The sequence below is a fragment of the Bos grunniens genome, chromosome 11, assembly GCF_055505025.1.
Source record: "Bos grunniens cultivar Pamir isolate PY7600 chromosome 11, Bosgru_T2T1.0, whole genome shotgun sequence".
NCBI classification, from domain to species: domain Eukaryota; kingdom Metazoa; phylum Chordata; class Mammalia; order Artiodactyla; family Bovidae; genus Bos; species Bos grunniens.
Genome location: NC_141175.1, coordinates 86,247,852 through 86,274,826, shown reverse-complemented (window position 1 = coordinate 86,274,826; position 26,975 = coordinate 86,247,852). Strand labels below are relative to the sequence as shown.

The following is a 26,975-nucleotide window of genomic DNA, read 5'->3' as shown; positions in this document are numbered from 1 at the left end:
GTGAGTGTCTGACCAAAAAACTGACCAAAGGCAAACGTATAAGCAATGGCTCATAGACAGGCACCAGAAATAGCTTTCCCTCTATTGGTGGACAGCTGGCCACTGGGCTCCATGGACCAGCATGTGAGAGAGGTTATGCAGCACAGAAATGAATGGTGGGACTTCTCTGGCAATCCAGTAGTTAAGACTCCGTGTTTACAATGCAGGGTGCAAAGGTTCAATTCCTGGTGGGGGAAACAAGAACAGTAGCAGAAAACACACTTAATGTAACTGGAAGGTAAATGAAAATGACATCAAGTGGCATGTAGAATTTAACTGTAAAAACGTAAAATAACAACTAGAAAGTTAAAGTGTTAGTCACTCAGTCATGTCCAACTCTTTTTGACCCCATGGACTGTAGCCCACCAGGCCCCTCTGTCCATAGAATTCTCCAGGCAAGAATACTGGAGTAGGTTGCTATTTCCTTCTCCAGGGGATCTTCCCGACCCAGGGACTGAATCTGGGTCTCCTGCATTGCAGGCAGACTCTTTACCAACTGAGCCACCAGGAAAATAACAACTAGAAAGATATATTTAAATTATGATTTTTGTGCTAAGATAGTGGGGTCACCAGTGATTTTGTTAGATTTCTGAAATTTCTCTAATACTATTCTTATTTTACTTTGACCATTGAAAATAAATTTTTGTTAAACAATATCCCAACCAGGCTGAATTAAGTAAAGCTTCACCACTAAGTAGACATAATCTTCATTGTTACACGTTTTAATACGATCAAATTTCAAATATAACTAATATTTGTGTGACCCTGGAGAATGGTTCAGTGTTTTCAATCGAGTACCTGCTCCTTCCTGCTACCTTTGTGTTGCTTTGTGAAGAGAATGTAAATTATCCCAAGAAATTGTTCCTGCTGTAAACTCTGTAACAGGGAAGCTAGCAACAGAAAAATAAGAATGCAGATATTATAATTAGAAGGTGAATTGTAGGTATTTGGTGATGAGTTGCGTTGACTCATATGAATTGCTAGTACTCAACTGTGTTTAATTTACAAAAACTGCAATTTTGTATGGTTCAGAAATTTTCTTGACCTGTTCTGAACTGACTCTTTTCTTACCCCATCACTTAGTAAGAGCCTTTTTTCTTTTCTTGTGTTAGGAAAACTCAGAAAGAAGAACATGGATCACAGGCTGGACCTGCTCAAGCACAAGGAAGTCCCTTCCGTTCCATCAACATCCCTGAGCCTGTTCTTCCAAGTGAAGATTTTACAAACCTTTTGCCTTCTCAGGCCTATGAAAAAGGTACAGTTCACACATCATATTGAATTAGCCAGGTAGTTCTCCCTTGGTTCCTAGGACTTCAGTAACATTGAGAATAGGCTTACAGCTTCCATCTTTATTAGATGAAAATGGTGTTATTGCTCAGGATTTTTGCTTTTGTAACTGGAATGTAGAAGAATTCAGAGGATCTAAGAGATGGAGAGAGTCTGCCCAAATTTAAAAGATTTACTTTTGAGGGAAAATACTAATCTGGGTATTCTAAGTTTCAAACGGGTTGGAAATGTTATTATACAATAATACTATATGAGCTGCCGTAGAAAAAAAATTTTTAATTATTCACTGTAATAAATTGTTTTATTTTCTACATTACTTCTCAATCCTTACCTCTCTGCACAGATGGAAAATTGTGTTCTTTTTTTTTCCAGCAAAAGTTTCACAGATATGAGAAAGTTATATCTGCTCTAACAGGCAGGCATTGATGTCAGTGATAACCTAATTCTGTACTCTCCTTTCTCTGGAAAACGGATCTGGTGGTGTTTGTGGGCTGAAACAGCCACAGCTACATCACTGAAAATAATCAGAAAATATCTGTATGTAGCAGTCCTGAAGAAAATGGCTTTCCAATAGACGTTGCTAAGCATGTTTGCTACATCTTTGTATCCTCAACAATATAAGCAAGCACCTTATATGCAGGAGCATGAATGGAGATACTAACATTGTTTGGATAAATTTTCCTGTTTTTTAGGTCTCATGTTGAAAATTTCCAAAAGAGGCTCAATAAATTCTAGACCAACTGTAATCTCCTCAAGAGCAGGACTGGTGGTTTTCCACCCTTATGGCTTAAGAAACAATGTAACTCATATATTCAAAGATAATAAATCTGCTTTGGATAATTTAAAAATCTTAATCAAGTGGCTTTTAAGTGGTATTAACTTCAAAGTACAGATTTGCTTTTTTATTTTTTATCCATTTGAGTAGTTATTTTAGAGACTCAATAGGTGCAGCCTAGGAAAACTCACTTGCTCCATCTAGGGAATGGGTTCATCACAGGTGGCTCTGTGTTTTTTGCTCCATGGCATAAACAACACAGCATAAAATGAAGATGTTGTTAGGGAAGAATGTAGAATGGGCTTGGAAGGTAGAAGTCAGATCAGAGTTAAGTCTGGGACAGCCGACCATATGCACAAGATAAAAAATTAAAAGTTATATTTGCAAAGTGCCCAGATGCATGGCAAATTCTCCTTCTTTCGTTATTATTTAGGCATGGCTTATATAATATAGTTTATTCTACCTAGTTGCTATACAAATTTGGGGATAATATGCCATAGTAAGACATTCTGGATATGATTGGTGATAGTTTATGTTAAAACTTGAGATTAAAGGACCAAACTTTCAGAAGGGGTTGGCTTCAGTTCAGTTCAGTTCAGTCGCTTAGTCGTGTCCAACTCTTTGTGACCCCATGAACTGCAGCACGCCACGCCTCCCTGTCCATCACCAACTCCCGGAGTTCACTCAAACTCACATCCATCGAGTCAGTGATGCCATCCCGCCATCTCAGCCTCTGTTATCCCCTTCTTCTCCTGCCCCCAATTCCTCCCAGCATCAGAGTCTTTTCCAATGAGTCAACTCTTTGCATGAGGTGGCCAAAGTACTGGAGTTTCAGCTTTAGCATCACTCCTTCCAAAGAACACCCAGGACTGATCTCCTTTAGAATGGACTGGTTGGATCTCCTTGCAGTCCAAGGGACTCTCAAGAGTCTTCTCCAACACCACAGTTCAAAAGCATCAATTCTTTGGTGCTCAGCTTTCTTCACAGTCCAACTCTCTGCTGCTGCTGCTGCTAAGTCGCTTCATTCGTGTCCGACTCTGTGCGACCCCATAGATGGCAGCCCACCAGGCTTCCCTGTCCCTGGGATTCTCCAGGCAAGAACACTGGAGCAGGTTGCCATTTCCTTCTCCAATGCATGAAAGTGAAAAGTGAAAGTGAAAAGTCGTGTCCGACTCTTCACGTCCCCATGGACTGCAGCCTACCAGGCTCCTCCGTCCATTGTTAATTATAAAATAGTGCCATTGTTATCCATTGAGCCCAAACTCAGTATCTTAAAATAGCAACATTCATTATATCACAGTTTCTCTGAGTTGGGAATCTTTGCACAGCTTAGCTGAGTGCCTCTGGCTCAAGGTCTCTCATGAGGTTGCAGTCAAGGTGTTGGCCACCCGCTACCCTTCCTTCTATCCATCCATTCATCTACACTTTCATCCATCCATTCACCTCAAGCATTGATTTAGGTGGTGGGATGTCATAATGAACAAGAATTTCTAACATTCAAGGAGCTGTTGTTCTGAAGGAAGCAGACAATGAACAAGACAAAATATGTAGTATGTTAGATAGTAATCAGAAGACAAATAAGGAAACACGGGTATAATTTTAGAGAGGGTACCAGGTAAAGACCTGAAGGAAGTGAGAAAGTAGGTTTATGGATATCAGAGTGGAGAAAGGGACCAGCCCCAAGGTACCAGGAGGAACATCACTGATGTGCTCAAGAAATTGCATAAGACCAGTGGGGCTAAAAGCAGAATAAACAGGGAAACAATAGGAGATGGGTTTTTTTTAGAAAAAGAGAAAAAACAGCAGGCAGGGGAGGGAGGCAGATATTTTAGGGCCTTAAGATAATTCTAAGATCTTTGGTCTTTGCACAGAAATGGGGAGCTGTTGGAGGGCTAAGCAGAGGCTTGACAGGGTCTGACTTACATTTTAAAATCATCCTTCTGGCTCTGTTTAGCATTACCATCCTTACCATCATAGTTACGTAATCATTTAGCTCTTGCTGTGTGCAGTTTAGAAATGTTATCTTATTTAATTCTTACGGCTATCTATGAGTTAAGTTGGAGACGGCAATGGCACCCACTCCAGTACTCTTGCCTGGAAAATCCCGTGGATGGAGGAGCCTGGTAGGCTGCAGTCCATGGGGTTGCTAAGAGTCGGACATGACTGAGAGACTTCACTTTCACTTTTCACTTTCATGCATTGGAGAAGGAAATGGCAACCCACTCCAGTGTTTTTGCCTGGAGAATCCCAGGGACAGGGGAGCCTGGTGGGCTGCCATCTATGGAGTCGCACAGAGTCGGACACGACTGAAGCGACTTAGCAGCAGCATGAGTTAAGTATTAGTTATATCTTTGTAGAAATGAGAGACTAGTACTTGCCACACTCTATTGTAATTTTTTTTTTTACTGCTCTGGCTTCCCCAGTAGAAGGTAAGCCCTGTGAGACTATCCCAGTTCTTAGTTAGTAGAAGGTGCCAGTCTATGTTAGTGGGATGAATATTGATTGAAAGCTTTCCTTCGTCTGCAGCACAAGAGACCAGATCCATGCACGTAGGAGACAGCAATGTGAAGGGAATGATGGGTCCTGGTAAGTGGCTCTTCTTCAAGTTCTCTTTTCTTCTAACAGCCTCACCCTTTCCCTTCTTCTACCTTTCCTGCTTCTACGCCCTCAGTCCCAAACCAGGCATGAAAGAAGTCAGGCAAGATAAAGCACTATGTTTTTAGTAAGATTCCAAGATGTATGCTGGAGTAGGTCAGCAACTCAGAGGGAAGGGGAAGGGAAGTTGAAGACAAAACTGGTCTTCTTAGTTCCTTCAGGCTTGTTTCAGTTACCACTGAACTAGAACTTGCTGAGAACTCACAAGTGCAGGTGGAATGACATTTACGTTTTCTGTGGACCACACATCTTATAGTTTATGTAATTTAAAAGTTATCTAGGAGATAATTCACCAGAATTTTATAAATTATTTCATCTCCCCTCCCTCCCTTCCTCCTGCCTTTTGGAAATATACCATCATCAGGGCCAAGGAGGACAAATTCCAAAACACAACACTGTCTTTGGTACCCTTCTTCCTGCTCTTTCTGTATTTTCTCCTCAGGTGTGCTCACCTGAAAGGAAGAAATATGAAGAATCAATACATATGACTATAAATTAGTTTTGTTATTATATTTTATAAAATAAATAATTTATAAATTAACTAATTTATATTTTATTTTATAAAATTTATTTTTTAAAAGTCATTCAGTACAGTCTGTGTGCCAAGAATTAAGTATATAGACCAGAAACAGAGAAAGGTGATCCTTTGTAACTGTGGAGACTTTTAATTCTTAATTGATATGTTTAACCCTCAAAGGATAGTTGTACCCAAGCAAAGGCATAATATTTTTGAGTTAGTAACAAATATAATTAAAAAAAAGTCAGAACTTGATGGCAGATGTTATTTTTCAGGAATGACCCCAACAACTCCAGAAGCAGAAGAAAACCTTAAACCTTGCCTCTCAGCTGATATCCAACCCAAGAGTCATCTACCACCTGGTGTGTGGAGGCAGCCTAAGGAAGCTAAAGACTGGGGTGAAGAATACGTCACAAAAGACCACCCAGATAAACTCAAGGAAGTGAGCCAGGGCAGACATAGCTCCTTGGAAAACGTTTTATGTGAAACTTCTTTAGCTGGTAAGTCCAAAGGGGCAATGTAGGCTGAAAATGTAAAAAACAAGAAACCTAAGGGCTGGAATCCTTGCAATTTAGATGCAGTGGACCTATGAGACAATTGAGCTTCTGGTTTCCTTTTGAGATGAACAAACTGAAGTCTTTAGTGGTAAAGGGACTCACCTGAGGTCACACGGCCAACTGGGACTACCACCTTGATTCTGGGTATCCATGACACTTAGTATTGTACCGCTCTGGGACAAAAGGCATAAGGTTAGTGGAGAAGAAGGCAGAATTTTGTAATGGATTTATTCAGTGATATGGAATGTTCAACATATGAATCTTGTATCAGGGGTTCACCACCAAAATGTCAAATACTGCAATGAGGTCTGTTTTTCCCTTCCTCCTTTTTTCCCTCTTTATTTTCTTTCTTCAAATGATAAATCATCACAGAGCACTTAGCACATGTCTGACAATGGCAATTCCAACTGTTGTTTTTAATTAATTAATTTTAATTGGAGGCTAATTACTTTACAATATTGTAGTGGTTTTTGCCATACACTGACATGAGTCAGCCATGGGTGTACATATGTCCCCCATCCTGAAGCCCGCTCCCACCTCCCTCCCCATCCCATCCCTCAGGGTCATCCCAGTGCACCAGCCCTGAGTGTCCTGTCTCATGCATTGAACCTGGACTGGCAATCTATTTCACATATGGTAATATACACATTTCAATGCTATTCTCTCAAATCATCCCACCCTCACGTCCTCCCACAGAGTCCAAAAGTCTGTTCTTTACATCTTTGTCTCTTTTGCTGTCTCACATATAGGGTCATCATTACCATCTTTCTAAATTCCATATATATGCTTTAATATACTGTATTAGTGTTTTTCTTTCTGACTTACTTCACTCTATAATAGGCTCCAGTTTCATCCACCTCATTAGAACTGATCCAAATGTGTTCTTTTTAATAGCTGAGTAATATTCCATTGTGTATATGTACCACAGCTTTCTTATCCATTCGTCTGCCAAAGGACATCTAGGCTATTGTAAACAGTGCTGCAATGAACATTGGGGTACATGTGTCTCTTTCAATTCTGGTTTCCTCAGTGTGTATGCCCAGGTGTGGGATTGCTGGCAGTTCTATTTCCAGTTTTTTAAGGAATCTCCACACTGTTCTCCATAGTGGCTGTATTAGTTTGCATTCTAACCAACAGTGTAAGAGGGTTCCCTTTCTCCATACCCTCTCCAGCATTTATTGTTTGTAGACTTTTTGATAGCAGCCATTCTGACCAGCATGAGATGTTATCTCATTGTGTTTTTGATTTGTATTTCTCTGATAATGATTGATGTTGAGCATCTTTTCATGTGTTTGTTAGCCATCTGTATGTCTTCTTTGGAGAAATGTCTGTTTAGTTCTTTGGCCCATTTTTTTGATTGGGTCATTTATTTTTCTGGAATTCAGCTGCATGAGCTGCTTGTATATTTTTTGAGATTAATTATTTGTCAGTTGCTTTGTTTGCTATTATTTTCTCCCATTCTGAAGGCTGTCTTTTCACCTTGTTTATAGTTTCCTTCATTGAGCAAAAGCTTTTAAGTTTAATTAGCTCCCATTTGTTTATTTTTGCTTTTATCTGCATTACTCTGGGAGGTGGGTCATAGAGGATCCTGCTATGATTTACATCAGAGAGTGTTTTGCCTATGTTTTCCTCTAGGAGTTTTATAGTTTCTGGTCTTACATTTAGATCTTTAATCCATTTTGAGTTTATTTTTGTGTATGGTATTAGAACGTGTTCTAGTTTCATTCTTTTACAGGTGACCAGTTTTCCCAGCACCATTTGTTAAAGAGATTGTTTTTTCTCCATTGTCTATTCTTGCCTCCTTTGTCAAAGGTGTCCATAGGTGTGTGGATTTATCTCTGGGCTTTATATTTTGTCCCATTGATCTATATTTCTGTCTTTGTGCCAGTACCATACTGTCTTGATGACTGTAGCTTTGTAGTACAGTCTGAAATCAGGCAGGTTGATTCCTCCAGTTCCATTCTTCTTTCTTAAGATTGCTTTGGCTATTTGAGGATTTTTGTATCTCCATACAAATTGTAAAATTATTTGTTCTAGTTCTGTGAAAAATACCATTGGTAGCTTGACAGGGATTGCATTGAATCTGTATATTGCTTTGGGTAGTATACTCATTTTCACTATATTGATTCTTCCAATCCATGAACATGGTATATTTCTCCATCTATTTGTGTTATCTTTGATTTCTTTCATCAGTGTTTGATAGTTTTCTATATATAGGTCTTTTGTTTATTTAGGTTCCCTCCAACCCTTTTATAGGAGGTAATTTTTAATTTTTTATTATCAAATACATGAAAACTGAATAACACTAAAAGTTTTATTGTGAAAATCAGTAGCACTTTAAATTCTTTTGACATATTTTTTTCTGGTGCTTGTTTCCATGTTTTAAAAAGAGTTTATGCTGCTATTTTTTTCTATTGGTACATTGCATGCATGCTAAGTTGCTTTAGTCATGTCCAACTCTTTGTGAACCTATGAACTGTAGCCCGCCAGGTTCCTCTGTCCATGGGATTCTCCAGGCAAGAATACTGGAGTGGGTTTCTGTGCCTCCTCCAGGGGATCTTTCCAACCCAGAGATTGAATCTGCATTTCTTATGTCTCCTGCATTGGCAGGTGGGTTATTTCCTACTAGCACCACCTGGGGATACACAGACCTGTATAATATGAGAAATATATTGGGTTGGCCAAGAAGTTCTTTTGGGTTTTTCCGTAAAATCTTACGGAAAAACCCAAAAGAACTTCTTGGCCAATCCAACATTAATATTTCTAATAATAGAAATATTATCTCATAAAGTTCTTTCATACACCTTTTCAGGCAATACCCACCCACAGAACCACTACTCTGACTTCTGTTGCCATAAATTAGTTGTGTCTGTTCTTGACTCCATAAAAATGGAATATTACAATATGTAGTTTTTTCATGTATGGCCTCTTTCTCTCAACATAGCATTGCATGTAATTCATTCAGCAATTTATTCCTTTTTATTAATCATATTGAATGAATTTACCATAATTTGTCCATTCTCTTGTTGCTAGACATTGGATTGTTCCAATTTAGGGCTACTATGAATAAAACTGCTATGAACATTCTTGCACAAGTCTTTTTTTTTTTTAATGTATGCCCTCATTTCTCTTGAGTGTACACCTAGGAGTGGAATCTTTGGATTATGGGATAGGATTATGTTTAACTTTAAAACACCAGCAGTTTACCAGTTGGAACATTTTATACTCTTACCAGCAATGTATGAAACTTTCCAGTTTTTTTACATTCTTCTCAGTATTTAGTATGATCAGCCTTTTAAATTTGAACCATTCTGTGGGTGTGTCCTGTGTCATATTGCAGTTTTAATTTGCACTTCCCTGAAGACTAATGATGTTGAGCATCTTTTCATATGCTTGTTGACTATTTGTATAATTTCTTTTATGACGTACCTATTTAAGTCCTTTGTCCAGTGTTTAAATTGGGTTATCTTTTTATTCTCTATTAGTAGGGTTTTTTAATATATTTTGAATATGAGTTCCCTGTAAGATATATGTGTTGAGAATATTTTATTCTATTCTCTGCCCTGCCTTTTCACTTTCTTGGTAGTCTTTTGATAATAGATATTTTTAATTTTAATGAAGTTCAATTTATCAATTTTAAATGTTTAAAATAGTTTGTGACTTATGTGCCCTTGCAAAATATTTTTGCCAGTTCTAAGGTTATCAAGATATTATACTATGTTTTCTTATAAAAATCTTTATAGTTTTAGCATTCACATTTAGGTCTATGACTCATATTGAATAAATTTTGCTGTGTGGTATGAATCCAGATTCATTTTTTTCCCATATGGGTATCCAGTTGCTTCAGCTCCATTTATTGAAAATGCCTTCCTATTCTCACTGAAATGAATAGGAAAAGCCAAGTCATCACATATATGTGGGTCTAACTCTAGACTCTAAGGCTTCCCAGGTGGTTCAGTGGTAAAGCATCTGCCTGCCAATGCAGCAGATGCTGGAGACATGGGTTTGCTCCCCGGGTCTGAAAGATCCCTTGGAGAGTCTAGTGGCAATCCAGTCCAGTATGCTTGCCTGGGAAATCCCATGGACAGAGGAGCCTGGTGTGCTACAGTCTATGGGGTTGCAAAAGAGCTGGCCACGACTTAGGGACTAAACAACAAATTCTACTCTATATTCTTTTATTCTGATTAGGAGAGAATTGACATCTTGACAGTACTGATATTCCAGTTGAAGAACATGGTATATGACTCTTTTTACATGGGTCTTCTTTAATTTTTCTTAGCAATGTAACAAAGTCTATCACTGATATTTTTTTAAAACAGCATTTGCCCTAGAGACCTCTGTTATCCTACTGTATTCTGACTCACTGCACTGCTGCCCTCCTGGGACTTCCTGTGAATTCCCTTAAAATTTCTCCTATGTTAGATTTCTCTTCAGGGTTTTGTGGAGGGTTTTTTTTTTTTTTTTTTTTTTTTGCATATCCTTCTCAGTTCCTTGGTTTACTACTTGTTTTGATGGAACACATAGCCTGGTAGGTTCCACATAATTCATTGGCTATTTAGATGAATACAAAGTCATTTTCCATTATCATTTTGAAGCAATTGTTCCACTGTCTTCTAAATTCTAATGTTGCCAGTGAAAAATCCATCATCTAATCCCCAGTCCTTTGTATGTTACCTGATTTTTCTCTCTGGTAACTTTTAGGATCTTCTCTTTACCTTTGGTGTGCTAAATTTTCACAGTGATTTGGTATATTTTACAGTGATGTGAGAGTTTTTTTTTCACTAATTATACTGAATGCAAATGGGCCCTTTCCTCTGGAAATACATGTCCTGGTATTTTTTGTATTATTAATTTGATAATATCTTCTCATTCACTTTCTTTCTTTTCTCTGAAACTTCTACTAGTTTGATATTGGATCTCCTGGACTGATTTTCTCTATTACTGCCTTTTTTGGTGGGGAGGGAAATGGAGGCAGGTGTACAGATTTCCTTGACTTTGTCTTCTCCTCTTTTAAAAAAGCCAAAAAGTTTCTTTTTTCCTGGATTGTTTTTAAAATATAGGATCCTGTAATTATTAAGCGGGCAGAACATTTTTGGTAACTCTTTGAGGATATTAATTATAAGATTTTTTTTAAAGATTTCTTTTTTTTTTCCTGCATTGTCTCTATTTATGGTTCCTCCTTTTAAAAACATGTGTATACTTTCTTCTTCTCTTTCTTTTATGATGTAAGATTGATTCAAGTATCTGAGGATTCTTAGCTAATTATTCATATCCAGGAAAAAGGCCCTAAATAAAAAGAAACCTAAAAATCCTGTGTTGGTCAAGCTGATCAATAAGTGGGCTTCTTATCTGCTAATCAGGTGGCAAATTACCGTTTTGGTTGGTTACCTCTGTATGTCAGTGATCGTAGACCTTTTTCACTTGGGCAGCTCATTCCTCCAGTGGAAGACCCTCTGGTCTCCAGTCTGGACAGTATAAGTCTGGCTGCTGGCACTCTGGGACCCGCAGGCAAAGAGGCTGAGAGGAGTCTCACTCTTTTGTATGTGAGCCTTCTTTGAGTCCCTTTGTTTTCATTTTAGCATTTCAGCTCTGCTCTCTGCTGTGTCTGATGTTGTTAGTTCAGATACCAGAGACCCAGGCTTCTCTAGCTTTTCTCGTTTCTCCTGGGGTGGAACTGAGGAAGTCATCCAGCATGGGTATGAGGAACGGAAGGTTCAGCTTCACTGAATGTAGACTGTTTCTCCTGTTTATAACACTGCCTCTTACTTGTACTCTCTGTGATGTCTTGGTGTCTCCAATCCTTGAGCCTTTCTGCTTCTCAGCTGGTTTCCCATCCACAGATGAAAACGCTGAAGTAAATGGTTTGGTGCCCTTTGCTCTGCTGAATTAATGACCATGCCTCCACTCTGTTTTCCATCTTCCAGAAACTTGCTGGTGTCTCTATTGCTTTCAATACCTTTTTATTGCTTTCTATCATTTAACAGGGTCTCAGGGAATAGTGGTTAACAAAAATTCCCTCCTTGTTTTGTTTTTAAAGCTAAAAGACAGACTGTGGCTCTAGAACTGCTTGAATCAGAGAGAAAATATGTCATTAACATCTCTCTGATCCTGAAGATCAAGGCAACATTCCAGGGGTCAGATGGAAAGAGGAATTCTAAAGAGAGAAGGTACCCATGTATTCATTGCCTTTGCTTTTCAGATTGATTAAAATTTAAGGTAAGTTGTTTATTGTTTCCACTTTGGGAATTCTGGTACTTATCAAGAGCTCCAGATATAGACTTGGAAATGAGAATAGTCAGTGACCACAGGTAACCCTTGGCAAGTCTCAACTTTTGACTTCCAGCAGATAAGAAAATGAGTGGAGTCTCTGGGGCTTTCAGTGGTCCTGGCATGTCTGTTAAGAGCCTAAAGGGAAAAAGTGCAACAGTGAGGGAGGTATTCCTGTCTGTTGCCATCTGCATATTCCACTGGAAATCCTGGAAGAACCCCTGGAACCACTTCTCATGGGAGCACAGGAAATGGATGGGAATGGAGATCTGAAGTGGCCATTAGATAAATGATGCAGGGCTTACATAGCTGTGAACTTGGACCTTTCTTATTATTTGTTCAGGAAATCCTGGTTAAGGTATGAGCCGCATGTGAGTGTAGTCATGCTGTGGGGCAGAGCTTCCATCGGGCCTCTAATGTGTTACAGCAACTTGCTAGTCGCCAGGTTACCACATTCCCTCCTCTATATCTGTTCCAAAACTTCAGATTTTCTCTGCTTCCCTCTCTGCTGAGAGAAAGCAGGAAGGAGAAACTTACGATTTGGTGGGGAAAGACTACTGTCATAAAGATGTGATAATCCAGATCCACCGAGGAAAAGGCCAAGCCAAATAAATAAGTCTGGATGATGGATGACTAGAGACAAAGGAATTCCTTCTACCAAGGAATATGCACTGATGGTTCATGAAGTTGTGGGAAGCCTGAACTGTATTTTCCAGATCCATATCACCCCTACCCCCAATTTTACTTGGCTTTGCAGCTGCCAGCAATAAACCCAATCACCAAAACACAATGTACATCCATCAAAGCGACTGATGTGAGAAAACGTGCCATGACAAACCCACAATTACTTCACTATTTGCAAGAATTATTTCACTGCAAAACCTAGATAAAATAGAAAGCTGTAAGGAGCAGAAAAGAACATGACACTGAAAGCTGTGAACAGTAGACACTCTGGACTGGGTTTTACTTTCTGTGGCCACCTAGATCCTTGCTGGCTCTTCCTTCCCTTTCTGGCCACTTGGTTCCCCCTTCTTCATCCCATCCAGCTTGTCTGAACCTCCCAGATTACCCCTTCAGCCCTCCGAGAAGTCTCTCTGGCCTCTTGCTATCTTGCTGGTCCTGAAGATTTGCTCAGTTCACATTAAAACCCAACTAAAACCCAGTCTACCTTTTGATGTGGCTTTGCCTCCACATCTATGAGTCTAAGCCAGCAGCATCTCTTTCTACTCTCTGAAAATGTGGGGATGGGGTAAGGAGAGTGAAAGAGAGGATTGTTTGCTCCAGCATACAGTAATCAGGCTCCATGTTGGGTACTTCATTTACTTCATGAAATCTTCACAAGAAACTGTGAATCCTACCTGATAGATGAAGAAACTCAGGTCCAGTGAGGTTTGAAGTCACATAACCAACTGAAGCCAGAGCTCAAACCCAGGCCTGTGTGATGCTCTTTTAGCATCCCACTGCTTCTCTAAGAACCATGTGATTTCAAAGATACCACCTTGACTGACAGCAATATTCCAGGTGCCTCAACCAGAAGCTGACTTGTCTCTTCCTGTTTCATAAATCAGGCTTCTCCCTTAACTGCCTGTTTGTCCTTACTTCAGATCTCAGCTGACCCGTCAAATAGAGGAAGGTTTTTAGTTCACAGAAGCTCTTTTCTACTTGCCCTCTCTTCTACTGCTCATAACCCATTACTAAGGAAGAAGTGGGCCTTCCCCTAAATCCTGAGATTAAAATAATTAAAACTATCATACCTTCCTCAAGAAAGTAAGATAATGGTTATTTCTCATATCCATGATGATGCTATTTATGTTAGTTATCTGCTAAGCTAATCCTCTTTTTTGTTTTCATTGCCCAAGAAGAGAAAAGCTTCAATTCAGTATTCTTAGTGCTAATATGAAATCTCTGGTTCTGAGCTTTGCTGTGCTTAGTCACTCAGTCGTGTCCTATTCTTTGCGACCCCATAGACTGTAGCCTGCCAGGCTCCTCTGTTCATGGGGATTCTCCAGGCAAGAATAACTAGAGTGGGTTGCCATGCCCTCCTCCAAGGGCTCTTCCCCTACCCAGGGATCGAACCCAGGTCTCCTGCATTGCAGGTGATTCTTTACTGCCTGGGCCACCAGGGAAGCCCCTCTGAGCTTTGCAATGTCACCCTTTTCCTATTGTTGTTGAGTCGCTAAGTCATGTCTGACTCTTTGTGATACCATGGACTGTAGCCCTCCAGGCTCCTCTGTCCATGGGACTTCCCAGGCAAGAATACTGGTTGCCATTTCCTTCCCAGGGATCAAAGCCAAGTCTCTTGCGTCTTCTGCACTGGCAGATGGATTCTTTACCACTAAGCCACCAGAGAAGCCCCACTCTTTTCCTACCTGAGGTTAGAGCTTCATCCTCCTCCTTAATTCACTGTTTCTTTTTTCCTAAGCTTTCTGAAGCCTCCACGTGTAGCCTCTGTATTTAAATAGATAAGCGGAATGAAATACAGAACAGAATGAGATTATTCCTCTTCTCTATTGGCGTTTTTCCTCCCATGCAAAGATGAAAATTACCTTATGAACATTTACCTTTCCCATCACAAACCACAAGCCTTCTGCATTTTCTGCCCTCACTGAAAAGTCACCTGGGGGTGAAAACAACACCCACAAATACATACCTGATGCTCAAACCTGAGGATACCACGTCTTCTCAAACCTATAAAAGTTTAGGTTTTCCCTAGAAATACATGAAGTGCTCAGAAGTCTCTGCAGGCTGCTTCCAGCCAGCCCTTCCCCTGGCTGCAATCGCCTGACGCTGCAGGAGCAAAGGCTGCCAGTGGAAGCCTGAGGGGAAAGTGTGGGCTGTTGTCCACTGGTAGGAGGATCACAGATGTTGGAGTTCTTGTTTTTTTCTGGCATGTTTCACCCACACAGAGCCACTACCTCAGGCTTGAATAGTCCTGCATGAACCCTTGTCAGGAGGGGCAAAGTCAGCCCCACAGGATTTGCTGGTTAGCCTTAAAAGCTGAACCCCAGGGCTACATCCTCCAAGTGCTCAATGAACTGTATGCTTCAGATCACCACTAGGTGGCACGTGTTTTTATTAACAATGCCTCATCTTGCAGCTGAAGCTCAGGAGTTGTTTTGACCTAAGTTACTAATTTAAAACTATAACTGGATGTTCGTTGATTGCTTTTAGTTTATTTCCTTGCTTAAGTACTGTCTTGCAGGAATTGAAATTACTTTGAAGACTTTAGAAAGAATAAACTTCTCATGTTGCCATAATCTCACCCCCGGTTAGGAACAGAAAATAAATTGAGCACTTAACATTTTTGTCCTAATGAAAAAGTTGCTTCTGGGAGTCAGGTTAGGCTCCAGGCAAAACAGTGAAATAGGTTAAGTGTGTCTATACTTCTCGCTTCTTTTTCCCTCTCCCCATTTCCTGGCTCACCTCCTCTGCACTCTGCCCTAATTTCAAATACTATCCTTATTAAATTAAAAAAAATCTAAAGCCTGTTTTCAATATTTGGTACAGAAAGTGAAAAATGAAAGTGAAAGTTGCTCAGTCATTTCCAACTCTTTGCAACCCCATGGACTATACAGTCCATGGGATTCTCCAGGCCAGACTACTAGAGTGGGTAGCCTTTCCCTTCTCCAGGGGATCTTCCCGACCCAGGAATCCAACCAGGGTCTCCTGCATTGCAGGCAGATTCTTTACCAACTGAGCTATCAGAGAAGCCATTTGGCACAGAATCCACCTCAAATCATCACTCTTTATGTAACTCACATGCTTCCATGAAACTTAATGAGGGTATTAGCCTTTTGTGATCCCCATCCTAAAACCTTACACTGTCACTCCAGTGGACTGTCCACGAGGCAACCTGGACCCCAACCGAGTTACCAGCTGTCCAACTCTGCAAGTACACTGGTCATAGTGTAACAGAAGACAGCTTTCTTGAAAGAAAGGACAGGAAAGGAAGGGAAAAAAAAAGGAGAGGAAAGAAAGAGAGAAAAAGAAGAGATAAATCAAGACATTTTATATAGCCTACACTGACCACCCATCACAATCTCAGATCTCACCACTGTGCCCTAACATCTCAGTGTCACGCCAGGAATATTACCTGCAGTCACTGTCAGCCTCTGGGTGGGGAGACATCTTTCATGTCTAGGTCTTTTGCGGGTGCAGTGTTTCACTCTTTCAGTGTGATCAGGTCTGCTTTCCTCCATCAGCTTTATGGTTTCTCCCAGTTAGACTGTCTCCTAGCCACGCCTCCAAATTCCCTCTGATGTGGACAGGGATTACTTAGGTCTTCCGAGCCTATTATATCAGCCCAGGAGGCCTCTCCTCCTGTGCTTAGGGATCAGTGGGCTTCACATACATGGAGACTCAAGGCACAGGGACTGGAGGGGTTGGCAGACTGGAGTAGAAGGAATCCTTGTCCCTTTTCATGGGAGGCTGGCATTTGTGTGTCTACTCTGAGCTGCAACCACAGGGGAATTTTCTTTGCTTGGAAATGGGCTGAAAACACCTCCTTCCAAACTGGTGTTCTTCCTACTGTTCTCAACAGAGGTCTGCTTGTTTGGGGGTGGCAAAATACCCCAACTTGTAGTCCTGGCTGCTCTCACCTTTTGAGACAGATCCATATTCTGCCTATGGAATGTGTTCTCTGCTTTTACTTTAGATAAAAGAGATAGAGGGCAGAGGGTGGGAGAGCAGGAAGGGGGCTCAGCAAAACTGGGACTAGCAGGCCAGACCTATGGCTCGCCCTTGAGTTCTTTTCTGCATAAAGCCAAGAACTCTCACGTGGTGGCCTGTCCCAGGAACCTGCCTGAGACCTGGGACATGACCATCCTCTCCTGCCTCAGTTTCCTGCAACCTCTTTACAAAGGATATTAGTAAATCTATTTTTTACCTAAAACAAAAGAATTAAGAAAACCAACCAAATGAACATGAAAAACCTTGTGATCTTGAAAGCACAGGGGAACCTACTTTCAGTTCCCCCAGACCCCAAGCTGGAGCTGACATCCTTGCTGTGGTCCAGCAAGGCTCTACTCCTGTTTCTTCCTTCCTCACTCCTTCAGGCCTCTGCTCACCCCGCTTCTCCATCCAATCCACCATCCAGTCCACCTTCTCCTTCCTCCCATGATTCTCCTTCTGACTCTCCTCTCCATCCCACCCTCCTCTGACTTCTCTCTTCTTTCCTTCATTTCCTCTGAAATAAATGAGACACACTGAGATAGAGGGCAGAGGGTGGGAGAGCAGGAGGGGGGCTCAGCAAAACTGGGACTAGCAGGCCAGATCTACGCTGTAGCCTCCTCTGGCAAGACTCCATGCATTCCCAGATTCCTCTTAGAAACTGAAGGAAAGGGGAAAAGTAACACTTTTATGCCCTCATCCCCTGAACTTTCAGTTTCCAGCTTTAAATGAAATTTCCTCCTTCTCTAACTAAGTACAGTTGGTAGCTACGAATGACCAAGTGCCACCTTAGTGCTGTCATCTGCAGCATTAATTAGAATAGATGATTTGCATATCAAGTGGGAAGAACTTTAAAACATGAAAAAGATCTCCCTTAAAATTTTACTGTCATCTAAATAAGTGTGGACAAGGCAATGGCACCCCACTCCAGTACTCTTGCCTGGAAAATCCCATGGGCGGAGGAGCCTGGTAGGCTGCAGTCCATGGGGTCGCTAAGAGTTGGACACAACTTCACTTTCACTTTTCACTGTCATGCATTGGAGAAGGAAATGGCAACCCACTCCAGTGTTCTTGCCTGGAGAATCCCAGGGACAGGGGAGCCTGATGGGCTGCCGTCTATGGGGTCGCACAGAGTCGGACACGACTAAAGTGACTTAGCAGTAGCAGTTAGCAAATAAGAGTGTACCATTTTGCTTTGAAAAGGCCACTCAAGCGAAGTGCTCTTAATTAGTTCAATACACATTTGAACAGGAGTCATCAGTAAAGGGGTCTTTCTGTGGTCTGAGGTTACCTGCTTTGAGGCTGACAGTGACAAATTTTTTTTTGAATACTAAAGGCAGACCTGTGACTCAAAATATTTCGAATGACTGGGAAAATTGGACTTGTTCCGTATGTTCTTGAAGAGCCTTTTCTTCTCTACACCTGGTTTGTGTCATCCTGTCTCTATTCTGTTTCAAGCCTCTTCCCTGGCTCTTTACGGTACATTGTCCAGCAGCACCTGGATTTGCTTCATGCTCTGCAGGAAAGGGTCTTGAAGTGGCCACGCCAAGGAGTCCTTGGAGATTTATTCCTTAAGTTAACAAATGATGAGGTAAGTTTTTTTTTCTTAATCCTTTATAAACTTGAATTACATGCATCTGTGTCTTCCATGTCCATTTCTCTTAATGGAGAATCTAGAATCAGTGGATTTCAGAGTCCGAGGAGATCTAGTCTAACCTCCTTGTTCTACAGATAATGAAATAAAGTTCAGAGAAAAAACCATGGTTGAAATTACCCAGCTATCTAGATATTTGTAGATCTGTGGCTAGAACCCAAGTCTTTTAAGTTCCAGTTCATCATTTTTATGCTGAACTATAACCGCACCCATTGAATATGATGTATATGTATGTGTGTGTGTGTATATATACATGCACATATATCCATCTATACATATAAAATACGTATATGGGCATTTGTATATATGTATATGCTTTCACACACAATTTCATTTTTTAAAGATTTTTAAAAATGTGATGGGTAGCTATTTGTCTAGAATGTTTTTTGTTTTCACTTTCTTGGAGAAAGGATGCTAAGTTTTTAAACTCTGTAATGTTCTTCAAAAAAAAATATGATTTAGGTCACAATCTGCAAACTCAAATGCCTACAGGGCCAGCAGATGACATTAGTAAGTAGAAATGAGCTGAATGTAATACAATGTGGGAATACTACTGGGAAGTGAGCTTAAGTGGAGCACATATGCTTTTCTATAAGGAATAGCTGCTCAGCTTTATCCAATTATTATGCAGGAAAAAAGGACTAGAGTTGCCAGATCTGGTATTTTAAGAGAAATGGAAAGTCCAGAATTTTGTGTGAAAATTTATTTTTAAAATATTACATGGGTTAATTGAAATTCGTCTGCAAGTCAGATTTTACCTTCAGTTGACCTCTGTATATGAATGATTCATAATACAAGTTTACAAATTATTTACTTGTATAGAGTGGATGTAATGCCATCCCTCTAAACTCACTTTTACTCATTTGTATTCAGTGTGCTTTCTTGAGCTGAGAATTGTTATACCTATGGGAAAATAACTTTGAGAGGTGAAAACTGTTTTCCTGAGGGGATATTCCATAGGTGAATAAGAAATTAGTGGAAAAAGTCGAGAATTCCAGATCTAGACCCTCTGAGGTGAGTTGGAAAAAGTTCCTCATTTGGATGTAGATGATTGAAGCAGAGAGTAGTTAAAAAACAAAATTTGCATTTTTATCATTTAACTGTTTAAAATATTTTTTCAACTTACATGGCACCTTCTTTCTGCTTTGGTTTATCATTTCACTTTCATTAAAGCAGGGATACTGAGTTTTGGTTTCCAAGTCCATAGGACTATTTTCTTTAAAACCAAAAAGTTTTTTTAAAGATGAATAAAAAAACAAAACAAATATTACTGAACACATTTAATGAATGATTAAAATAATCTCTGCAAAGTACTCCTTTAAATATGCATGAGTCCGCCTGCCAATGCAGGAGACACAAGAGATGTGAGTTCGATCCCTGGGACAGGAAGATCCCCTGATGTAGGAAATGGCAACCCACTCCAATATTCTTGCCTGGGAAATCCCATGGACAGAGGAGCCTGGTGGTCCATAGTGCATGGGGTCCCAAAGAACTGAACATGACTGAGCAACTGAGCACAAACAAACATGCATATTAATTATTATCATTCCTGTCTCCAGGTTCTTACCATGACTTTTTCTGTTTGTTTTCAAGAATAATTTTTTGGATTATTATGTTGCTTACCTGAGGGACTTGCCCGAATGCATCTCTTTGGTTCATGTGGTTGTTCTGAAGGAGGTAAGTTAACTCTATGTTTGCATTCTCCTTTGGTTACATGTGTGACTACATTATGTTGCTCACCTTTCCAGAAAACACAGCACATGTACTCTGAGCTTGTTCTCCAGGCTGGGGAATGGCTTGAACAAGGCTTGAACAATGGCTTGAACCTCCCTGGGGTTCAAGGAGCCACTCAAGGATCAGTGCCATTGCTTTGGTCTTTGATCTTCCTTACTGAACTTCTGTTCCATTCCACTGGAAATACAGACAAAGGAAACAAATATTCTAACCAGAGATCCTCAGGCTGCAGTTTGCAACCTTAATGGTTTTGGGCTTTATAGACTTAGATGTATTAATCTGAATATTAAATTCATGTCATAGTGTGTCTGTCATTTTACAAGATTATAAAATGGCTCTAGTCATGTTGCTTTAAGTGTTGCTACTGCAGTGATATATTAGATGCTCAATAAGCACATATACATATAAAGCAATTCTAGTTATTTTAGGTCAATAGAAAAGAACTATATCAGAAGCTCTAAAGCTAAGAGTTAATTAAGTTTCACAAGAGGTGAGAGGCTCTCTTAACTTTCTACGTCAACCTCTGACTGTTCTCAACCCAGTATAATACCTACCGTATATTAGCACTCAGCAAATATTGAGTCAGCCTAAAAGTTCATGGGGGTTTTTCCATAAGATGTCACAGAAAAGCCCAAATGAACTTTTTGACCAACCTAATATTTGAGAAAGGAGAAAGGAAGGGAAGGGACATGAAGAAAGTCCAGCATGTTTCCTGTTGCCAAACGGTTTCTCCCTTCTTCATTCTCATGAGGTTCAAAGCACCTTTAATGCCTGTTGGTAAAAACATTGTACAGATTACTTGCTGAAGAACCTTAACAAATTTAGTCAACTCAAGTCTAATTTACTGAGTGCTCACTTTGCTAAGATGGTGTTGGAGGGTGGGGAGGGGGAGGGGGTGGTTTGGACACTTGGGTAGATTCTAAAGAAGAATATGACACACTCTTTGTTAGCAAAGAGGTGTCTTCTTGAGCATGTCCCTGAATAAGTAGCCTCTCCAATGACAGATCAATGTTTCGTGACACTCTCCATGAAGAAAATGCTCTAGTAAACCCTTGCTACTCTAGTGGAACTGACCTCAGTTTTGCAGCCAGAACTGGAGGCACACTAAAGACTGACTCCAACTTTCTTTCATTCAGGGTGATGAAGAGATTAAGTCTGACATCTACACATTGTTTTTTCATATAGTCCAGCGCATCCCTGAATATCTGATACATCTACAGGTAGGCATGGCTGGTCAAGCTACCAAGCTGATTTTCATGCTAAACAGTTGTTTTGGGCTTCCAATGAAAAGACACCATAAAGGGTCAAGGAATCATTAATATTTCTAAATCTAAAAATCTAGATTTTTATGATTACCCTATCTCTACCTTGTGGTATGAGCTAAAATCTCATCCTCAAAAGTTTTTGGCTCATGAGGCCAAAAAGGAAATTCTATCTTTATTTACCAGCAATTCACACCTATGCTGATCCAGGATCTTTCTAGGGCAGCTCCTGCCAGATCCTGGGAACCTATTCAGTTCCTTCCATCTTGGTTCCACAGCCATCTAAATTCACCTCCACTCCCAGCCCTACCCCTTGGGTACCTAAGAAGTATCTATACAAGCTCCCCACTTACCTCTATTCTGACTACTTTCTTTTGACTTGTGTCCAAGGGTCTATCTACCATACCTTGCTTATGTCTTGTGTCACGAAAAGAAGCATGGAGAAGCTGATGAGCTGACATCTTCACACCATTTTCCTATAGGCTTGTAGCATTTTAGAGGGAGTTGAGTTGAGAGAGACTCAGCAACACCCCTACCAGTCCCTCTTCTTCCCACTACCCACCTGTTCTGGTTTAATTGATGACTGATTTTTCTAAGGAATTCAATGAAAGTATCTCAGAACTGCTTGGAATTTGTCCCAGGTAGAAGTAGCCCAGTATTAATATTAAAAAGACTTTCAATTGTATGTGGCTTTATATTTTGAAATCATTATTTCATAATAATTATCTAATTTAATCTTCAACTATCCCATGAAATCAGTATCATTATTAACACTTTAGATAATGGAGAGACAAAGAAGTAATTTGCCCAAGTTAAGATATTTGGTCGGTGGAAAAAATATAGGCTTGAAACCCAGGTCCTGCAAGCAGTGTGTAAGTAAGCAAACAAGAACCCGGAGTCTACTCTCTGGCTTGAGTTCAAATCCTGGCTTTGATCTTCATTAGATGTGTGACCCAGTGAAGATTATTTAACTTCACTGTGCCTTGATTTCCTTCTTTGCTAAATGGAGGTAAGAATGGTACCTATCTAACTGGGTTGTGGTAAAAGTTAAATGAGAAAATAATGTAAAAGACTTAGTGCTTGGCAATGGGAAGCACTCAGTAACTGTTCAGTTCAATTAAGTTCAGTCGCTCAGTCGTGTCCAACTCTTTACAACCCCATGGACTGCAGCACGCCAGGCCTCCCTGTCCATCACCAACTCCCAAAGTTTACTCAAACTCATGTCCATTGAGTCGGTGATGCCATCCAACCATCTCATCCTCTCTCGTCCCCTTCTCCTCCCACCTTCAATCTTTCACAGCATCAGGGTCTTTTCAAATGAGTCAGTTCTTTGCATCGGGTGGCCAAAGTATTGGAGTTTCAGCTTCAGCATCAGTCCTTCCAATGAACACTAAGGATTGATCTCCTTTAGGATGGACTTGTTGGCTCTCCTTGCAGTCCAAGGGACTCTCAAGAGTCTTCTCCAAACCACAGTTCAAAAGCATCAATTCTTTAGTGCTCAGCTTTCTTTGTAGTCCAACTCTCAAATCCTGTACGTGACTACTGGAAAAACCATAGCCTTGACTAGATGGACCTTTGTTGGCAAAGTAATGCCTCTGCTTTTTAATATGCTGTCTAAGTTGGTCATAACTTTTCTTCTAAGGAGTAAGCATCTTTTAATTTCATTGCTGCAGTCACCATCTGCAGTGATTTTGGAGCCCCCAAAAGTAAAATCTGTCACTGTTTCCACTGTTTCCCCATTTATTTGCCATGAAGTGATGGGACCTGATGTCATGATCTTAGTTTTCTGAATGTTGAGCTTTAAGCCACATTTTTTACTCTCCACTTTCATTTTCATTCAAGAGGCTCTTTAGTTCTTTGCTTTCTTTCATAAGAGTGGTGGCAAGTGCATATCTGAGGTTATTGATATTTCTCCCGGCAATCTTGATTCCAGCTTGTGCTTCTTCCAGCCCAGTGTTTCTCATGATGTACTATGCATATAGGTTAAATAAGCAGGGTGACAATATACAGCCTTGACGTATATTGGAACTGGTTCCTATTTGGAACCAGTCTGTTGTTCCATGTCCAGTTCTAACTGTTGCTTCCTGACCTGCATACAGATTTCTCAAGAGGCAGGTCAGGTGGTCTGGTATTCACATCTGTTGAAGAATTTCCCACAATTTGTGGTGATCCACACAGACAAAGGCTTTGGCATAGTCAATAAAGCAGAAATAGATGTTTTTCTGGAACTCTCTTGCTTTTTCAATGATCCAACAGATGTTGGCAATTTGATCTCTGGTTCCTCTACCTTTTCTAAAACCAGCTTGGACATCTGGAAGTTCACGGTTCATGTACTGTTGAAGCCTGGCCTGGAGAACTTTGGGCATTAGTTTACTAGCGTGTGAGATGAGAGCAATTGTGTGGTAGTTTGAGCATTCTTTGGCATTGCCTTTCTTTGGGATTGGAATGAAAACTGACCTTTTCCAGTCCTGTGGCCACTGCCGAGTTTTCCAAATTTGCTGACATATTGAGTGCAGCACTTTCACAGCATCATCTTTTAGGATTTGAAATAGCTCAACTGGAATGCCATCACCTCCACTAGCTTTGTTCGTAGTGATGCTTCCTAAGCCCCGCTTGACTTCACATTCCAGGATGTCTGGCTCTAGGTGAGTAATCATACCATTGTGATTATCTGGGTCATGAAGATCTTTTTTGTATAGTTCTTCAGTAACTGTTAGCTTTCCCAATCCCAACCAGCATGCATGCTCCACTACAGCACAGCAGGCATTGTAATGGGAGGGGGTAATAGGCCAGGCTTGATCATAACGTCCCCCTACTTCCAGCTCTGATGCCTGATATTCCCACCATTGGTTAGAGACAATAATTGTTAGAACGGCTCCATTACTTCAGAGATCTAATTAGTAGATCCTTCTAATTTTCCACGTGTTCAAATTCAACTCCAACAGGAGCAAAAATGACTGTTATTTTCCCGAGATGCGATGGAAAAAGGGAACAACAAGTTTGACTTTTCAGTTTGTAATTGAATTGGCCATTGGTATTGTTTTGAGTAAGTGGCTTCCAAACTCTCACAGCATATCAAGGCAAGGTACAGAAGAGACAAAACAACCTTTCATTCTAACTTTGCAATGCTGCTTCCTTTTTTCTTCCATCCAGAATGTCCTGAAGTTCACAGAGCAGGAACACCCTGACTATTACCTACTTCTGGTGTGTGTTCAGCGCCTGCGAGTATTTATCTCACACTACACCCTGCTTTTTCAGTGCAATGAGGATTTGCTTATTCAGAAACGGAAAAAGCTCAAGAAGTAAGGTTCTGATGGTGAAGTTTAGAGGGTTGACCAAAGGTTTCTGAGAACAGGGATACACACGGTCAATGTGAGTGTCTGTTGCAAGTAACCACATTGTATGTAAAGTAGCTGAAATGCAGTGGTGGAGGCAGAAGAGAGAAGGGAATGGAAGAGAGGTGGCCAGGCTGGCTACAGGAGGGAGGTACTTACTAGCTGGTAGAAATTACTTTAGAAAAATAAGCAAATTTGCTGTAATGTTTATGGGGACCTTCTATTTTCTCATGTTGCTAACCACCTCAAAAATAGTTATTTCGCTAAACTTGCCTGGTTTAAAATTGCAGTTTAAAGGCTAAAATCTGATTTCTTTCATTAACTCAAGAAGTATTTATTGAGCACCTATGGTATACCAAGTAATGTTCTGCAAACTGAATACACTGCAAAGAACAAAACAGTCAAAAATTTTTGCCACATGGAGCTTACTTTTTAGACCTGGATAGCCAGGTAATAAATAAGATAGATGGTTTTAAGTGCTATGGATAAAAATAAATAAGGGAGAGGGTGGTGATTGAACAGATTTCACACTAAGAAGAAATAGGGAGGACTAAGGAAAATCTGGTCTTCAAAGGGAACAGAAGCAACTTATAACAAAGCTTCCTAATAACCTGGGTTTTTTCCAACCTCATCCCAATCCAGTGAGGAAAACAGAATCATTTCTGTGGGTGCTTCACATTAGAAGAAGATGCTATCCCCCAAGTCAGGGCTCCTCTAATGGATGACATCTCCCCGTACTCCCCCTTACCCCCAAACTCAGTTCAGCCAATTGATCAGCATCCCCACTCCCAACCAGCAGTCAGCTGGCACTCTAATGTATCAGCAACCTAGTTTGTAGAGAGCCTGGGGAGAGCGAGAAGCTCACAGCTGAGATTCATCTGAGAAATGCTACTTTTCTTGGTATAATCTATATATTCAGAGAGTTGATTTTCCACTGAGAATTATTACCTCCATTCTATTAGGTCATCCATGGCGAAGCTGTACAAAGGGCTGGCTTCCCAGTGTGCAAACGCCGGGCAAGATGCTTCTCCCACTGCAGGCCCCGAGGCTGTCCGTGACAGTGGGATCCACTCAGAAGAGATGCTGCAACCCTACCCTTCTGCTCCCAGTTCTGGACCTGCTGTCACGTAAGCACCTGTTGCTGTGGAAAGATTAATGACAATGCCCTCGCGTCCCAGGTGGTCTGCATAGGGTAGCAGGCCAGTCTGTGTGGGTTACCAAACCAGCTTGGATTAGGAGTATGACTTACAGGGCTCCTTCCTCCCTCTCCCATCAGGTCTTATATGTGGCAGGCAAACAGCTGACCCAATGTCTGGATCCCAGAGGAAGGCACTCATGTTAAGGAGCAGGCCTAGAGGCTGGAGGTTACTCTCAATGTTACCACACGTAACCATCCCCCACCTACAGCATGAGTCTCTCAGGGTTTGGACAATGACAGAGTGGAAGGGAGTACCATAAGATGACAGGAAGGCATTTTATAGCTCTCAGAAGAGTAGGGCTTTAATGTCTCCACGAGATACAGTGGGGGAAAAAAGCTATCCCAGTCAGGGGTCAGAGGAAGTCTGGGCTCTGAGGATGAGACATTGGTCTGAGATGATGCAGAATGTTGATTAGCATCTCCCAATTCTCCGTGAAGCTTCTTCAGAAATAGACTTCATGACCTCTGTTCTTCAGCTTCTCTGAAAGCTGTTCTGGGTTGTGAATGGATGTGATCATTGTTAAAGTCTCTGCACACAACCTTTTCAAACACTAAACTGTTTTTTTCATTTAGCAAACTTCTTGATGATCTTTAAAGGATAAGGCCACATATCTGGAACTCATTTTACCTCTGAAGGATAAGTGGACTTGGGCCACCTCTGAAACTAGGACTTCTGGAAGATCAGGGAAACCAAAACTCAAAATTTCAAATCCCCAATTTACCAATTCTCCCCAAACTAATTCCTCAGACTATAATTTCTGCTTTGGGTTTTATTAAGGCAAAATTAGAAATCATGCAAAAAGCTGCTTTTCTATTATGATGATGATGTGAGAAGCAGTTGAGCTTATTTCAATTTTTTAATCACTAGTTTTTAGAATGCAAATTACAATCATGGAAGGAGCAACTGATCAATAACTCAAATCCTGTTTGCTTTTTGCCTTCATCTCTTAAACTGAGAACACTTAGCAGTAAGAGATGGTGGAGAAGGAAATGGCAACCCACAGCAGTATTCTTGCCTGGAGAATCC

General features: G+C 40.7%; 1 protein-coding gene and 2 long non-coding RNA genes across 3 annotated transcripts in view; 1 reads left to right on the top strand and 2 right to left on the bottom strand.

Moving 5' to 3' along the window:
* Window positions 1–26,975, top strand: part of ARHGEF33 (Rho guanine nucleotide exchange factor 33) — a 51,366-nt gene that overhangs the window by 11,251 nt on the left and 13,140 nt on the right. Inside the window, exons 6-14 of the mRNA XM_086327369.1 lie at window positions 1,152–1,294; window positions 4,628–4,687; window positions 5,549–5,773; window positions 11,868–11,997; window positions 18,224–18,356; window positions 20,013–20,096; window positions 21,290–21,373; window positions 24,569–24,717; window positions 25,713–25,877. Of these exons, the coding sequence (XP_086183495.1) occupies window positions 1,152–1,294; window positions 4,628–4,687; window positions 5,549–5,773; window positions 11,868–11,997; window positions 18,224–18,356; window positions 20,013–20,096; window positions 21,290–21,373; window positions 24,569–24,717; window positions 25,713–25,877 (1,173 nt within the window). The remainder of the gene's footprint in view (window positions 1–1,151; window positions 1,295–4,627; window positions 4,688–5,548; window positions 5,774–11,867; window positions 11,998–18,223; window positions 18,357–20,012; window positions 20,097–21,289; window positions 21,374–24,568; window positions 24,718–25,712; window positions 25,878–26,975) is intronic.
* On the bottom strand, window positions 173–13,860 carry LOC147363472 (uncharacterized). The gene is made up of 4 exons (XR_015137185.1): window positions 13,456–13,860; window positions 5,933–6,003; window positions 5,112–5,208; window positions 173–224 (listed from the first exon to the last, which is right to left on the bottom strand). It is a non-coding gene; the product is annotated as an uncharacterized LOC147363472 (long non-coding RNA).
* On the bottom strand, window positions 20,091–25,834 carry LOC147363471 (uncharacterized). The gene is made up of 3 exons (XR_015137186.1): window positions 25,699–25,834; window positions 20,708–20,924; window positions 20,091–20,330 (listed from the first exon to the last, which is right to left on the bottom strand). It is a non-coding gene; the product is annotated as an uncharacterized LOC147363471 (long non-coding RNA).